At 45.2% G+C, this 17,381-nt stretch overlaps 1 protein-coding gene across 4 annotated transcripts in view; it reads right to left on the bottom strand.

The window, feature by feature from the left end:
• ARHGEF28 (Rho guanine nucleotide exchange factor 28) overlaps positions 1–5,799 on the bottom strand; it is a 314,675-nt gene extending 308,876 nt beyond the window's left edge. For 3 of the 4 annotated variants that reach the window (XR_007127439.1, XM_047729921.1, XM_047729911.1), the window contains exon 1: positions 5,349–5,799. Coding sequence is in view for 3 of the 4 variants with exons in the window: in XM_047729921.1 (XP_047585877.1) it covers positions 5,349–5,649 (301 nt within the window). In the remaining variant the exon portion in view is untranslated. The remainder of the gene's footprint in view (positions 1–5,348) is intronic. The other variant, XM_047729912.1, reaches the window with a different exon arrangement.
• Between the last annotated feature and the right edge of the window lie 11,582 nt (positions 5,800–17,381).

Raw genomic sequence — 17,381 nt, 5'->3', positions numbered from 1 at the left:
TACAGCCTAGTCCATAGGTAGTTATTATTTGTAGTTAAGCAGAGGGTTCACAAGAGACGGGTGACATGCCCATAGGGACAAAGTAGTCCATGAGAAAAACCAAGTGTTACTCTTTCCAGAATACTTTCAAATGTAGAATGCCAGAAACCTCTCAAGCTTCCAGAAGTAGTTAGCAAGCCCAGTCGTATCACCTTTTTCAAAAAGGCCAGGCTCATCGGAGATTCTAAATCCAGATGATACCACCAAACCACCACGCTTGGAATCCTGGGTTGGATCTCAAAGTGAGGAGCCCATAACTTCAATCACTGAGCACCTCATACCATTTCAAACCAACACCTGGTCACACAGCACCAGGAAGCTGGACGAAGTGAAGAAGGGAAACAGACAAAAACCAGAAGATAATGCAAACAAACAATGGGAAGGGGCCACATAAGACAGAAATTTGCCCCAGTGGAAACCTCTTGATCTTCAGTACTTTTAAGTTCTTACAACCTCCTCTGTTGCAAGTCCGTCTAGTCACAGTGTCTCTGTTAAGGCTAATGGTGAGGTATGGAATCAGGCAAAGAATTTTTATTGTGAAATTCAGAAAACACCAGCCAGCTTGCTTGGCTTCCTAGGACTACACCACCCCTTTTAAACATGGGGAGTGCCTCAGAATACAGGGAGCAGGGTAACCTATGACCTGAATGCATGAGATCTAGACTTTCATGTGTGAAATCTTTCTGGAGTAAGTCCAGAAAGGTAACTCAGTCATTTCAACCTGATGACTAGCTGGTGAGCAAGTTGAGGTAGGTTAATGGTCTTAATAATCCATAATCCCATCAAAATGCTCAGTGACCACTGCAAGTACTGTACCAACTCTGTGGACAGTACCTTCCTGGCAGTGTTGCCCAAGATAAAAAGGCTGAGTTGACAAATGCCCACCTTCCAAATTTCATTAGTTTACAATATAAGGATTGGCGGGCCTTAGAGACTATCCAGTCTAATCTGCTTTACCAGAGGAGGAAATGGAGACCCCAAGAGGGGTCACACTTGCCCAGGGTCACACAGTTGGGAGATCACAGGCTAAATCCATCCTTGACTCCCAGTCTAGTGTACTTCCCTACTGAGACTCCCATTGCCTTCTAAAACCAGAAAAACCTGCTAAAGCTAAAACTCTAATTGCCTATTTTCCGTTTGTTATAAACATAACCACCAACGTTTTCTACAACTTACTCTCTGTCTGGCACTTCTAGAGGCTCTCTGTAAACTAACTCACTGAATCTTCAAAACAACCCAATCGGGCAGGTTCTAATGACTATCCCCATTGCACCAAAGGAAAACCACAGGTAGAGAGAGGTCACACAGCCAGGAGAGAGCTGGCGCTGTCTGACAGTCTGGCTCCAGGGTCCCCACTGTGATTCACTTTGTTACACTTTTAAAGAATTTCTTTAAGTTGTAAAGCAATGGAAGAAAAGGAACAGCCTTTAAGCCACAAATGGCATGGTAACTTGTGTTTGCCAGTGAAACTGGGAGCTAAACCATTACTTCATTAACAGGCAATTTATCTCTTGATTAACATAGTAAGGGAAGGTCTGTATATTTCAACAGTTAGTTAACATTTGAAGTGTGTTTGAAGTAAAATGGTCATGTGCACACCTCTCAAAGTCTACCACATGAAATAGGCTAGTTTAGAGGGTCTCTTCTGGACATGATACCAAGAAAAGCAAACATGTCATTGCCCATCTCCACCTCTGCTGGGCTTCACTCACACATACAAGGTTTCTTTTTCAAGAAACTACTTTCACAGTAATTTTTTACACAAGTGAAACTTCAGATTGAGGGAAAATTTAAGGAAAAATCACCTCTGAAGAATAAAAATCCATTTGATAAAAAGGTTCCAAATGAAGATCACTGGAACAAATGCCCAATATTCAATTACATGACGTTTTTGCTTTCCCTCATTTAAAAAAATCATGTCAAATCTCATTACCTTGGTTATCCAGGAGAAGTAGTCCAGGAGCAGTAATGGTAGAAATAAGCAAATTACTACTGTGCCAAGATCAAATTAAGGAAAAAATTACAGTTGATTAAGATGCTCTATCATATAAAGGTACTGGCATTTTACCAGTCACATGTCTTAGTGTCAAGTGTGCAAAAGCCCAGTCAAAATGCAACAGATCCTGGGGTGCCTGGTGGCTCAGTCAGTTAAGCCTCCAACTCTTGATTTCGGCTCAGGTCATGATCCCAGGGTCCTGGGATCAAGCCCTGCAAGGGTTCTGCACTCAATAGGGAATCTGCTTGGGATTCTGTGTCCCCGTCAACTTCTACACTACCCCCACCCCCAACAACAGTGAGCTCATGTGCATTACTCTCTTTCAAATAAATAAATCTTTAAAAAAAGAAAATGCGACAGATCCTAAAAACTCTAAAATCAGAAGAGTAATGTCTCAGATCTGAAATCAACAGAAATTTAGAACCCAAAATAGCAATTACCCAACCTGACCCATCTCTTTGTACCAAAGTCACATGAAAGAATTATCCTATAGCTTCTCTGTTTGGCTAAAGCAATCTAAGTACAAATGTTATTAGACAAAACCTACAGCAATTAGATCCTAGCTTATCAGTAAATTAAAGCATAATAAAATTAGTCAGCCTAGGAGCTGGAGAGTAATTTGGGCTCTACCATCCTCTACCAGAGTTATCTGGCAGTACCATGGTAGCCAAGCCCCAATCATAAAAGGTTTTCCAATATTTATAGCATCCATTTTTCTGCGGAGTCTACTTGTCATAAACTCTGACCAGACTTTACATTAGAGCTTAAGTACCAACAGAGTATTTACTTTTTTTTTTTTAAAGATTTTATTTTTATTTATTTGACAGAGAGATCACAAGCAGGCAGAGAAGCAGGCAGAGAGAGAGGAGGAAGCAGGCTCCCCGCCGAGCAGAGAGCCCGATGCGGGGCTCGATCCCAGGACTCTGAGATCATGACCCGAGCCGAAGGCAGCGGCTTAACCCACTGAGCCACCCAGGCGCCCCGAGTATTTACTTTTGAACACAATGACTAATATAAGTATTGTATTCCAGGGTTTGGGGGTTTTTAAAGATTTTATTTATTGGTACACCTGGGTGGTTCAGTTGCTTAAGCATCTGCCTTCAGCTCAGGTCATGACCCCAGAGTCCAAGGATCAAGCTCCACATCATGCTCTCTGCTCAGTGAGGGACTTGTTTCTCCCTCTCCCTCTGCCTGCAGTTCTGCCTATCGAGTGAGAGAGAGCACTGAGCTGAGAGAGGGAGAAGCAAGCTCCCCACGAGCAGAGAGCTCAATCACAGGATCCCAGGATCATGACCTGAGCCAAAGGCAGACACTCAACTGACTGAACGACCCAGGCGCCCATATTCCAGTTTTAATACCCATTTAGAGTACTTTTCCCTTTCCCATATAGCATATAGTAAAGGCCATGTATCAGAACTCACCTGCAATTTCTGCCTAATTTGTCTGAGCCACCACAGAACTTTCTCAGAAAAGTACAATGAGAAAATATCCTAAACTCTTCTGCAGTACTCACATGATTAAAAAAAAAAAAAAAAAAAAGGTGTGAACCCCAAATGAGGCCCCTGATGAAATTTCATCGAGCCTTATTTACCATTTTCCTCTTTTAAGTGTTTCTAAACTTAAAGTCAGGACAGGTGCTTCAAAGGAAAGTCTAATGACACCTGTTACATAACCTGTTCTTGGGTTGGCCAGGTTATATGGTTGTTACAAGGAAGAAAGCAGTCCAAAGCAGAACAAACACTAATTCTCTGTTCTCCATTCTAATATGAGCCAGGACATTCCAGTCACATACCCAGTAGCTACCTGCGTGCCTCAGTTTCCCTAACCACTAAACTTGAGGTCTGAGGTGATCCAAATTCCTATTTAATCAAAAAGTTCACTGCAGTGTTCATAGCATTGAAATACTACGTTGTAGAAAGAAATTCCAAGGGTTTTTGCAGTACTCATTTCTTATCCCCCAAATACTCCAAAGGAGTTAGCTCTGCCGTGAATGAAGAGGAGGCAAATACAAAGATGTTTTAAGAATATATGTAAAACCCAAAATATATCTAGAAACCTTGAGGGATATCATGGTACTTGGACTGTCATGTGCAATGGACAACCTACAAAACCTAGTAAGACAGGTCTCTGTTTTTGCTGTGGAAACAGGATTTCGCTTTCCCTGACAGCTTCAGGGCCTAAGAACACAGGATGACAACGCTTCAGAAAACGAGAGACCCCCTGGGACCATAAATGATGAGGGCTTTTGGTTGTTGTCCTTGTTTTGTTTGAGATTTGGTTTTTTGTTTTTTCCTTTCTTACCCAGTTGCTGCGGGGCTGGTGGTAAACCTCCGTAATTCTGGGTCTGCAGGGATTTGTCCAGACCCAGGCGGGGGTCAAAGAGAGGAAGCTACGCAAACACAGATGTTGCTGCCTTTCCTCGACCCACCGCGCTGTAACCAATAGGGGGACGCTGTGGGTTCCTAGGGAGGCAGATGGATTCTCTCCTGGAAATCTAATTGGCGTCTGGGAAACCAGAGCTAGGTTTCCAAGGCGGCCTCATCACCCAGCTTCCACACAGCCTCGACAGAAAAGGATGCCTCCTTGGCGGAGCACAAGCCCATCATCATGACCCCTAAGGAAACTTTTAGCACGAGAAGGTTAGGGTACCTTTCACTCACATCCCAGGTATTCAAGGAACAAATGAATCCCTAAGAGTAAGATCCGACGGAATGCCGGCTGCCTCCTCCCAATCAAGTAACTACAGATTCCTTTGAAAACACGAGCAAATATCTCCACAGAAAAGAAGTGATAGCGCTGGTACCACGAGCTTGGTCTGCTCTCTGGGGGGCCCCAGCCCCACCAAGAACCCTCACGCCAGAGGCGAGACACTAATGGGGAACCAGCTTTCGAGACACCCCCTTCTCCACTGCAAGGTTGCATTTCCTTGGGGGAAATTTTCCTTCCATCCGCCCATCCCGGGACCCTGTATAGCGGAGTCGGCGGGGGCTGCAAGGAGAGGGACCGCCGCCTTCTCTGTGCGCTCCCGGCCGCGCGACGCGAGCGACCCCACGCTCCGCAGCTGCCGCCGCCACCGCGCTGGACAGTGCAACCCTTTGCACTTGTTGCTGTCCCCGAGGGACCCGGAGGCGGCGGCCATCCCTCGCGCCACTGAAGCCACAGCAGCACCCACCTGTCCACCTCAGCTGTCCCTCGCGTCCCCCAGTACCCTGGAGAGAGTATTTCTGGGACAGAGAACTCAGGCGAAGGGAACAAACTTTTCTGCCCTGAGCTACAGGGAGACGCGGGGGATGGAACCCTGAAGAGCACCTACCTGGAGCTAGGGCCCCCACTGCCTCCGGAACCCCAGCGAGGCGCTGCGCCCCGCGCCCTGCCCGAGGGCGTCTGGAACGCGCCCAGGTCCGCTGCCGCCGCCGCCGCCCAGGGCCGGGAAGGCTCTCGCCGAAGCTGCCAACGCCCGGCGGCCGCAAGGCTGGGGCCAAGGCGGAGGGGGCGGAGCCGCGGGCGCGCTCCCGGAGCCTGCCCGCTGCGCCTGCAGCTCCGGCCGCCCCCGCTCGCTCCGCGCCTGCCGGCTGCCACTGGATCACCGCCTGCTCACCTCCGGGCCGCCGCATCACATGGCCAGGCCCGCCCGCCGCCGCGCCCGCCACCGGCTCCAGGACGAAACCTGAAGCGGCCCGACCGCGCTGCCTCCGCCAGCCCCCTCCCGGCGCGCCTCGGCTGCCCCCGCTCCCAGTCCCGGGGCGCAGAGACGGGCGGAGGCCGGCGCGGCCCTACGGGGCGGGAGGAGGGCGAGGTCGTGTCCCGGTTGCGGCGCCCGCGCTCCCCAGCCCCCCATGGGCCTCGCCTTGGCGCCGTCTGAGGATCTCTTTTTCTCCTTTCTGAAAGGAGTTGGCCATGCCCGAGGGAGGCTGAGCCTGTTCACAACTAAAAGCCACCACACCGGTGACAGAACGTGGCCCAAGGGTGACTGACAAATAAGACGCCCTCTTGATGCTCGAGGTTCCCAGCCCTCTGTCCCAGAGCCGTGCGACCTTCATTCTCTTCGGGCTCGTGCATGCAAGTAGCTCCCCCTACAAGTCCTCATAACTGAAGAAATTTTCAGGAAAATCCTAACCTGTTTTTACAAGGAAAAACAGCGTGGGAGGGACTCCCTTACCATCCAGTGCGCTTTTCCGGTTCCACTGATGGTAACCCCAAGCAGAGAAGCTTCTCCTTCAGCCCGGTCTTCAAAACACAGACTGCAGACCACCTTGAAAGGCGAAATTGCCAAAATGACTTTTCTCGAGAGTACCCTGAGTCTCTGTTTTTCCTGTGAAGACCTGCCACCCACAGGACCCGCACAGGGGTGTGGCCGCAGGAAGCTGGCCACCGAGACCACCAGCCAGAAAGGAGCATGCCTATCTGGCCTTCGTCAACACCTCTCCCGCGTCTTGGCTATTTGTGCCTCTCTTCTCAGCCTCACCTTGTCGCACCCACTTCGCAGATAGAGCTCCCGAGGAAGATAGCGAAACAACACCGGTCCGCCTCCAAAGTCCTTAGCCCTGTTCCAAGGCAAAGGTCTGCCATTCTGCCTTCATAATTGGGCGCCCCAAACCGGACCACACTCCTAACCCAAGCTGCAGTCCTTGTCGCTTCTGTTTCACAAGGGGATGAACCCTAGGCTTGACCTCGGGCACTGCCTTTAACAAAAAATAAAAAAAATTAAAAAATAAGAATTCCTGCCCATGGCAAGACTTCAAGATACTCAAGATTAAAACAATAATATTCTTTTCAAAAACAAACAAAAAAATTCCAACCAAAAAAATGTCTACTGGAGACTAATCAAATCAACCCACCAAACAAAAATGGGTCCCAATTTCTGTTAAGCAAAAACATCAACCTGTTAATGGCCCTTGTTTTTAGTAGTTTTTACATCACTAGTGTGGAATCATTGTATATTTTTTTTCTTTCTCCTTCCTCCCTTTTTTTTCATTAATTAGGTCAAATATATAGCAAGAAAAAAGGGAGAAAATGTGGGAGGAGGAACAAGAATTATAAGAAATTACCTAAAACTCTCTCCCACACTAAAAAGAAACAAGCAAAACTAGTAATTGTGGAATCTTTTCTAACTAAGGACATATAATCATGCTATCTGTAGTTTTCTTGCCTTCTCTAGAGCACCGAGCTTGATCAATATTTAAATAAGTACTTGGCTTTCAACTTCTCTAGGTTCAAATATTAAGCAAAGTGTACTCTAGCAACCTTAAAAGAAGCCTGTGAATATATGAGGCAGGTAGGTATCAGGTGTGTAAATAACCCTTTGCATCTCACTGATTCTGCTACTCCAGATACAGGTTACTCTGGACACTGAGCACTTAACTTGGCCAGGACCACATTTGGTTAGAATTCAAAGACAATGGATTGTCAGTACCCAGACAGGGGACATTCACCCAACAAGAAACCAGGTTGGAGGGGCGCCTGGGTGGCTCAGTGGGTTAGGCCGCTGCCTTCGGCTCAGGTCATGATCTCAGGGTCCTGGGATCGAGTCCCGCATCGGGCTCTCTGCTCAGCGGGGAGCCTGCTTCCCTCTCTCTCTCTCTCTCTCTCTGCCTGCCTCTCTGTCTACTTGTGATCTCTCTCTGTCAAATAAATAAATAAAATCTTAAAAAAAAAAAAGAAAAGAAAAGAAAAGAAACCAGGTTGGTAATTCAGCTAGAAAAATTCTCACTTCCTGGTAAGTATGATGCCACCGTCCTTCCCAGTTCAGTTCTGTCTTTCCTATATTCAGTCTCCATTCATCCTTAGACACCTCAGACAGACCTCCTCCATAAACCCTTTCTTTATAGTCCTGGTTTCTGCCAGCCTCTGAACTCGGACAAAGTTTAATGACCTTACCACAGTTGAGCATGTGATTATAGTCACTGTCATATGTTGGACTGTTAGAGGTTCTTATCCTCTCTTGTCATCTCAAGAACAAAGACTGTTTTTTATCCTCGTCATCTCCAGTCTTAACACAGGGCCCATATGGAGTATTTAATATTTGTATGGAGACTCTAGCTCTGGAGTTTGTTTGTTTGTTTGTTTGTTTGTTTGTTTGTTTGTTTTAAGATTTCATTTATGGGGCACCTGGGTGGCTCAGTCCATTAAGTATCTGCCTTTGGCTCGGGTCATGATCCCAGCGTCCTGAAATCAAGCCCCAAGTGAGGCTTCCTGCTCCGTGGGGAAACTGCTTCTCCCTCTCCCTCTGCTGCTCCCCCTGCTTGTGTGTTCTGTCTCTCTCTCTCTCTCTCTCTCTCTGTCAAGTAAATAAAATCTTTTAAAAATATATATATAAATAAAAAATAAAGATTTTATATATTTATCTGACAGAGTGCAAGCACACAAGCTGGGGGACAGCACAGAGAGAGGGAGAAGCAGGCTCCCCTCAGAGCAGAGAACCTGATGTGGGGCTGGATCCCAGGACCCTGTCATCATGACCCAAGTCAAATCCCAGGACCCTGCAATCATGACCCGAGCTGAAGGCAGATGCCCAACCAACTGAGCCACCCAGGCGCCCCAGCTCGGAAGTAGTTAATATTTGTTTTTTAAGTGAACAATCTCATCCGTTATGTAGGAAGGAAAATTTATATCGCAATTTTCAAACTTCTCTTAAATGGTTTAGAATTGCTCTAAATTCTATTATCTACTTAATTCTTTCCTGCTTTTCATTCTCAAAAACTGAACAATTGTAAATCTGATGTTTGGCCACATGTGTTAGGAATTTAACTGATGTTTTCTTTTCTTTCTTTTTTTTGGGGGGGGGGGAGGATTTATTTATTTATTTGACAGAGAGAGAGAGATCACAAGTAGGCAGAGAGGCAGGCAGAGAGAGAGGGAGAAGCAGGTTCCCTGCTGCGCAGAGAGCCTGATTCAGGGCTTGATCCGAGGACCCTTAGATCATGACCTGAGCCGAAGGCAGAGGCTTAACCCAGTGAGCCACCCAGGTGCCCCAAACCGATGTTTTCTAAATAAAAGCATGATACTAGAAGACCATAGATGTAAGAATGGAGGAGGGGATACAGATTTTAGCATGAGAAATACGATGGCCTCAGAAGATCCAACCCTGCTAGCCTCCATGTCCTCATCTGTAAGTGGGCATAAAAATACTATTTACGCACACTGTGAAGATTAAATGACTGAAGGTGACTATTGGACACACCATAAGGATGCAGAAATGGTGGCAACCAATATTTCAGAATATGGATACATTAGTACACTTCACAGCTTTGAGATAATTAATAGAGTGTGTCAGACTCTGAGATAAGAATCTAGTTATGGAGTAACCACCTGGTTGCTTAGGTTGGGAAGGTTAGGGAACAGAGAAGAAGTCAGCTTGATCAAAACCAGGGGACAATCTTGTGGGAAAGCTCTCACAGTTTTAATTTTGGCTACACATTAGCATCACCAGGGAAGTGCTAAAAACAAAACACAACAAAACAACTTAGGTTCCCATAATCCCACACCAGACCAATTATTTCAGACTCTCTAGGGTGGGAGGGGATGCCCTGGTATTTTCTTAAGGCTCCCAGGTGTTCCCAATGACTGGGAACATCTGGACTAACATAACTGAATTTTTGCCCCTGGAGAAGGGTGAGAGCCAGCCCTCAATTATATGAGTTTAGGGAATCAGCTCTTCCCTTTCTGCCAACGGTGAGCTATCCTGTGTAAACCCCTGGCCACTAGTGCTCCAGTGTAAGGTGCTTGTGAATCACCTGTGGAGTTTTTCAAAATGCAAATCCTGACTCAATAACAGATGGAGGGATACTGTGCATTTGTGGCAAGCTCCAAGGGATGCCGTGGTGCTGGTCCGAGAAGCAAAATAACAGATCCACGCCAGACCTTAGAAACAAAAGTAGAGACTTAGTCACCTTGTTTCAAGAGAAGTCCTGACATCTCTCAATATTTTTAATCAATTAGTATTTATTATGCACCAACTATCCACACAATGTAATTTGCAGTCTTTTAAGAAAGAAGAGGCCGTTGCCAGCCAGTTTTAAATGTGAGGCCTTCCATAAAGAGAAAGCACAACCTCTCAAACAGGCCTAACTGCTCCACTAGGTACAGGAGCCTCACTGCCCAGAGCCCATGGTACTTACAGGGGCCAAAGAAAATGTTGTCATTTCTTTTAAAATCAGAAGAAAAAAGATGAACTTTTAGTTCAAGTAAAAAAAAATTTAAGACATAATATGTTTATCTTTATAACAATGAAATAATAATTTATTCTATCATATTTTTTTAAGGAAGAAGGGACTCATGAAGGCAAGTGTCTGTAAGGGCCCACAAAAGTCACAATGTGGCTGTGTGTTTTAGTCTTGGGTATTTTTTTTTTTAAAGATTTTATTTATTTATTTGACAGACAGAGATCACAAGTAGGCAGAGAGGCAGGCAGAGAGAGAGAGGAGGAAGCAGGCTCCCCGCGGAGCAGAGAGCCGGATGTGGGGCTCGATCCCAGGACCCTGGGATCATGACCTGAGCCGAAGGCAGAGGCTTTAACCCACTGAGCCACGCAGGTGCCCAAGTCTTGGGTATTTTAAGGAAAGCATACAAGGTTGCTACAACAACACAGATATTAGAACATTCCCATCATCACAGAATGTTCTTTTGGACAGTGCTATTTGGGGTTGGTTTTGGGAAAAGAGGAGTCCACTCTTCCAGGACACTGTGAAATGCAAGGCCGGTTTGGGAAGTATGCAGACTCTAGCGCAGACATTTTTTTTGTTTGTTTTGCTTTTGTTTTCTACAGCTTCCCAGTTATTCAGTTACTCTGTTCTTTTCCAAACCTCTCAAACCAAACTTGGTAGGAAACCAACTATTGGTTGATACTACCCTGCCCTTCAGGGAAGCCAGGCCTTTTGGACTTGCGAAGGGCCGGTAAATCCTACCCTTGATTCACCTGAGGAAGTACAGAGGCTTTCCCCAGGATCTAGAATATTCTTCACGTCAGAAAGTGATTATTTGCATCACTGATTTGTTTAGGTTTTTTTCCTTGCCAAAATGGCTCCAGCTCTTCCCAAATTGTACCTGACTTCTTAAATTGTAAACCTACTCAAAGGCAACTTTTTGATCTCCAGGGCATAATTGTCCAAAGCAGTCCAGCTAGACAACACCCCGAATGCATGTGTCTGTAGATCTTCTGTCAGTTAGCAAGTTTGTTTCTAAGAACCTTACTGGGATGCTCAGGTATGGGTTGCGGAGTCAAGTAACTCAACAGCTAGCTTTTCTCCAGTGCCCTGACACCTGCTAACACCCACATGAGCATATTAAATCCCAGCCTGGAGCAAGTTTTCACAGTTATAAGATAAACGCTCTTAAAAAACAGAGTTGATCATTGAGATAATAACACCTTTTTAATTAGGGAGGTACAACTCAGCACCAATAATACACATGGAAACTAATGTGTGTGCAGCTGTCATAGGGGCTGTAATTACGTTGAAGACTTCTGGTGACATGCCAGGTGAAGAGAATGGAGAGTCATAGTGTTCTGCCCCTGACATCACTTGGAAGCCTCAAAACGCATGGATAGCTTTGGGCAGCTATTACTCATTAAAGAGGATCGAGATCCTGTTTTTCCATTTACAAAGGGCAGGCAGGGGAAGGGAGAAGACAGGAAAAATCTATAAATAAAACTGGTATGACTTGGTTAACCTCCACCACCAACAACAAAACCTATATAAAAATATTTTACCTCAGCTTCTTAAAGTTCAAATGCAGATCCATTTGATGGCTTTGGGAACCCAAGAGCAAAGTTTGGAATCTTGCCACTAAAGGATCCAAGAATTTCTTCTTCAGAGGCTGAGTAAACTATCCTACAATTTCTGAATCCAACTCCAAAGAGCAAGATAGTTGAGGCACAGTGCCGTGCACAGGAACTGTGTTGTTGTCTATTTTCAGTTCTGAAAAGATCTCAATTCCACACTCCCCTGAAGTTGAATACTTTGGCAGAGCTCTTTCTTCTGCACTCTGAGGAGGTAGAGAGGGCAAGTAAGCTTACAGAGGCCCTGATCCTCCAACAAGAGATTTAAGAATCATCCATGGGGCACCAGGGTGGCTCAGTCAGTTGGGCAGCTGCTTTGGACTCAGGTCATAATCCCACGGTCCTGGGATCAAGCCCTGCATTGGGCTCCCAGCTCAGCTGGGAGTCTGTTTCTCCCTCTCCCTCTGCCACCTCCACCCACCCACCACTCATGCTCACTCACTCGCTCTCATTCTCTGAAATAAATAAATAAAATCTTAAAAAAAAAAAAAAATCAACCATGATGTACAGAAGGACACTAAAAGACTGGGGAAAAATAAAGAGTCTAAAAATAACACCTTTGGGACGCCTGGGTGGCTCAGTTGGTTAAGCAGCTGCCTTCGGCTCGGGTCGTGATCCCGGCGTCCTGGGATCGAGTCCCACATCGGGCTCCTTGCTCATCAGGGACCCTGCTTCTCCCTCTGCCTCTGCCGGCCATTCTGTCTGCCTGTGCTTGCTCTCTCTCTCCCTCTCTCTCTCTGACAAATAAATAAATAAAATCTTTAAAAAAAAAAAAAAACACCTTTAATTCTTCTTTTTAAAACCTAAATTGTCCTATCCAGAACCTACCACAAAAGGCAGTTAATTCTCCTTTAAATTATCACACTCTGATATTACTTCATAAAGCAAATAATTTGTTGTTTTTCATTTTGAAAAAAAAAATCATTTCAGCCAACCACGGTAGTTGAGCATAGGAAACAACCACAACAGAGCAGAGGACGAGTTCAGAGGCTTAGATGACAGCCTCTGCCTTCTCCCTCTAGAGTGGGAGACAGCAGACTTTCTGTGAAGGACCAGATAGTAAATTCTTTAGTCTCAGTGTATGGTCTCTGTCACAACCCTTCAACTCTGCTGCTGGAGTACAAAAGCAGTGATAGACAATATGCGGACAAATGAGCATTGTCTGTGTTCCAAAAATTTCATTTACAAAAATAGATGGTTGGCGGGGTGTTCCATACAAGCTATAGTTTGCCTGCCCACTGTTCTGGACTACTGGAATAATGTGGGGAGCTTTTAAAACCACTAATGCCCAGGTACAACCTCAAATATAGACAGCTAGTCATGTGGAAAGCCACAACATGACAAAAAACTGTCCAAATTAAGCTTTAGCACTAAACTATAGAAATTAATAATCAAGCTATAGAAAATAAAACAATGCAGGGAACTTTTCATAAATTCTCATGTATAGTTCAGAGATATTTATATTTTGAAAAGTATCAAACAAGAACAAGATGCTATGAGGGCACCTGGGTGGCTCAGTTGGTTTGGGCGACTGCCTTAGGCTCAGATCATGATCCTAGGGTCCTGGGGTGGAGTCCCACATCTGGCTGTCCCTGTTCTGTGGGGAGCCTGCTTCTCCCTCTCCCTGTGCCTGCCACTCTCCCTGCTTGGGCTCTCTCACCTTCTGTCAAATAAATTAATAAAATTAAAAAAAAAAAAAAGAACAAGATGCTATGAAAAATGGAATAATCAGAGGGAAGACAAGAAACTATACATGAAAATTGAGAGGCACCTGGGTGGCTCAGTTGGTTAGGTGTCTGCCTTCGGCTCAGGTCATGGTCCCAGGGTCCTGGGATCAAGCCCCAAGTTGGGCTCTCCTCTGGGTGGGAAGCCTTCTTCTTCTCCCTCTGCCTGCTGCTCTGCCTACTTGTGCGCTCTCGCTCTCTCTCTCAAATAAATAAGTACAATCTTTTTTTTTTTTTAAAGATTTTATTTATTTGACAGAGAGAGATCACAAGTAGACGGAGAAGCAGGCAGAGAGAGAGAGAGAGGGAAGCAGGCTTCTTGCTGAGCAGAGAGCCCAATGTGGGACTCGATCCCAAGACCCTGAGATCATGACCTGAGCCGAAGGCAGCAGCTTAACCCACTGAGCCACCCAGGCGCCCCAAATAAGTAAAATCTTAAAAAAAAAAAAATTAAAAATACAATATAATAAAATCTAAAAATACAACATAGTAAAGTTTAAAAATTCAAAATTCAGTTAAAAACTCAACAGAGGATGTTGAAGATAAAATTGATGACATATCCCAGAAGTTTAAAAAATAATGCACAGAAAATATAAAATCAAAAACAAAAGTGTTTTAGGATAAATCTCTCATATTCAACATCCCTCTAAAAAGAGTTCCAGGAAAAGAGAGAAAGGAAAGAGAAAGAAATTATCAAAGATACAATTCTTTCATTTAACTCAGTAGCAAAAATATCTGATTTTAAAATGGGCAGAACTGAATAGACATTTTCCCAGGGAAGTCATCCAGATAGCTGAAGGTACTTGAAAACACACTCAACATCATCAGTCAACACAGAGATAAAAGACAAAATAAAGAGACAACAGATAAGTGTTGGTGAGGATGTGGACGTGGGGAAACTTTGTACAGTTGGTGGGAGTGTACATTGCCTCAGCCACTATGGAGGTTCCTCAGAAAAATTAAAAATAGAGCTTTAATATGATTTAGCAATCCCATTCTTGGGTATTTATCCAAAGGAAATGAAAACAATATTGCTGAAAAGATACCTACTCTCCCATGTTCATTGCAGTATTATTCACAATAGCCAAGATATGGAAATGATCTAAGTGTCCATCAGTGGATGAATGGATAAAGAAGATGGGAACTTTATAGATACATACACACATATGTGTATGTGAGCACACATGTACATAGGAAAATATTACTCAGCCATGAGAAGGAAGGAAATCCTGCCCCTTAAAACAACATGAACAGAACTTGAGGGCATTATGCTAAGTGAGATAAGTTGGAGGAACACAAATACTGGTATCATTTGTATGTGGAATCTAAAAAGAACCGAGGGGCACCTGGGTGGCTCAGTGGGTTAAGCCTCTGCTTTTGGCTCAGGTCATGGTCTCAGGGTTGTGGGATCAAGCCCTGAGTCAGGCTCTCTGCTCAGCGGGGAGCCTGTTTCTCACCCCACCCCACCCCCGCCTGCCTCTGTGCCTGCTTGTGATTTCTCTCTGTGTCAAATAAATAAATCTATTAATTAATTAATTAATTAATTAATTAAAAGAACGGAACTTGTACAGAAACAGAGTGTAGAATGGTGGTTACCAGGGACTGGGAGAGGAAGAAACTGGGAGAAATCTGCCAAAGGGTACAAAGTTGCAATTAGGAAATGAATACGTTCTGAGGATCTAATGCACCGTGCAGCGATTACAGTCAATAATACTGTATTAAGGGGCACCTGGGTGGCTCAGTGGGTTAAAGCCTCTGCCTTCAGCTCAGGTCAGGATCTCAGGGTCTTGGGATCAAGCCCCACATCAGGCTCTCTGCTCGGCAGGGAGCCTGCTTCCTCCCCCCTCTCTCTCTGCCTGCCTCTCTGCCTACTTGTGATCTGTCAAATAAATACATAAAATCTTTAAAAATAATAATAATAATACTGTATTAAATACTTCAAATTGATGAAAACCTAGATCTTAAACGTTCTCAAAACAAAAAAGAAATTATAATTATGTGTTGTGATAGTAGTAGCTCATCCTAGATTGGGGATCTTTTTATGATATACACATGTACTGTTTAGTTGGTTGTATTTTACTGGTTAAGATGCAGTGTGGTTGAGCCGAAAGAGTGTGGACTTTGTCATCACAACTTGCTAACTCTGTCCCTCCAATGAGTTACTTTCTCTCCTGAAGACGCACTTTCATCACCCTTAAACGGAAGGTCATTACATGAATCTTATGGGCATTTTTAAGATTTGGTGAGGACTGGAGCCTAATACTCAGCCAGAACGTGGTAAATGGTAGCCTGCAATATTATTTGTGTCCTTCCTATTGGCTCTAAGGGCTTTAAGGTCTCTAAATATCTTCCTTGTCTTTCTGTGAACTCCCAGTATTCTTCACAATACTGGATGCCCTGCCCCTGAGGGGACCTCTCACCTGGAAGCCCTTTCCTATTACTCATGCCTAGGCCTCGCCCCTGGACGTGATGGTTCAGCAGCTCCCAGGTGCATCCTGCGCATGTGTATTTTGTTTTTTGTTTTGTTTTGTTTTGCTTTTTTTAAAAGGTTTTATTATTTATTAATTTGCCAGGGAGAGAGTGTGTGTATAAGCGGGGGGAGCAGCAGGCAGACCAGGCGGAGGGAGAAACAGGCTCTCTGCTCAGCAGGGACCCCAGTGTGGATCCCAGGACCCTGGGATCATGACCCAAGCCAAAGGCAGACCCTTAATGACCGAGCCACCTGGGTGTCCCTGAACACGTATATTTTCAAAATGCTACCTGGGTATTTCTGTTAGGTGCCCTTTAGGAAACACCAGTATAACCTGCACTCCCTTCTTTAAGCTACTCTTGGCAACAGTTTCTAGAAAGCCAATTTCTCACTGGTCGCTGGTCTCACCCACTGGCATGACAAGGAGCTGCAATCTGGATCACCGCCTCAGACTCAGGGTGATGGCAGCTAACGCTCTGCTTAACATAAACCAGGCACTGTTCTAGGACTTCACTTCTATTAGCTCATTTAAGCCTCACAACACTAGAGATGCTGTTGGCTACCGGGCTATCTCACTTTTTACCAAGAAAGAAACCAGTAAGTGGCAAAGCCCAGATTTAAACCCAGCTCAAACTTACAACCCCTGCCCTATAGAGCCTCACACGATGAGCTTCAGGAGACCTCAGGAGTCACATATTTCTTTATGGTCAAACCAACCCCAGTCGCCATGCTGTCCACTTCTGCCTTGGTCCATCTGGGTCCACCCCCAACCTCAGCCCTCTCATCTTCTTGGTCTGCTCAGCCAAATACATTATGGAAACCAGACTGCAGATCTGTGTTTTTCTCCTGATCCCCCGCACCTTCATTCAGTCTCTCCCTCCAGAAAACTCAGCAGCCCCCTCCACTCTGCGTTGGGTCAAATGCCTTTGTCTGCCCTTCCCGACTCTGTGCAGCTCTTGGTAACTGAACTTACTGGATGGTATTTGGATGGTCTGTATGTGCTTCTGTCTCCCTCAGCAGAGAGTTCACTGAGGTCAGAAGTACATTTTAATCATCTTTAAAAGAAAAAAGGATTTTATTTATTCATTTGAGACAGAGAGGGAGGGAGGGAGAGAGAATGAGCAGGGGAAGCTTCAGGGAGAGGGAGAAGCGACTCCCCATTGAGCAGGGAGCCCAAATCAGGGCTTGATCCCAGGACCCCAGATCATGACCTGAACCGAAGGCAAATGCTGAACCAACTGAGCCACACCAGTGCCCCTGTTTTACTCATCTTTGATTCTCTGATGCCATATAAGATGTGGCAGAAGACACATATAACTTTTTTGTTGAATAAACAACATCGGCTTCCATGACACCACCCTCAAGCTTCCAGCACGG

The sequence above is a fragment of the Lutra lutra genome, chromosome 5, assembly GCF_902655055.1.
Source record: "Lutra lutra chromosome 5, mLutLut1.2, whole genome shotgun sequence".
NCBI lineage: Eukaryota > Metazoa > Chordata > Mammalia > Carnivora > Mustelidae > Lutra > Lutra lutra.
The sequence above is the reverse complement of the archived record's forward strand: the minus strand, read 5'-3'. Positions and strand labels throughout refer to the sequence as shown.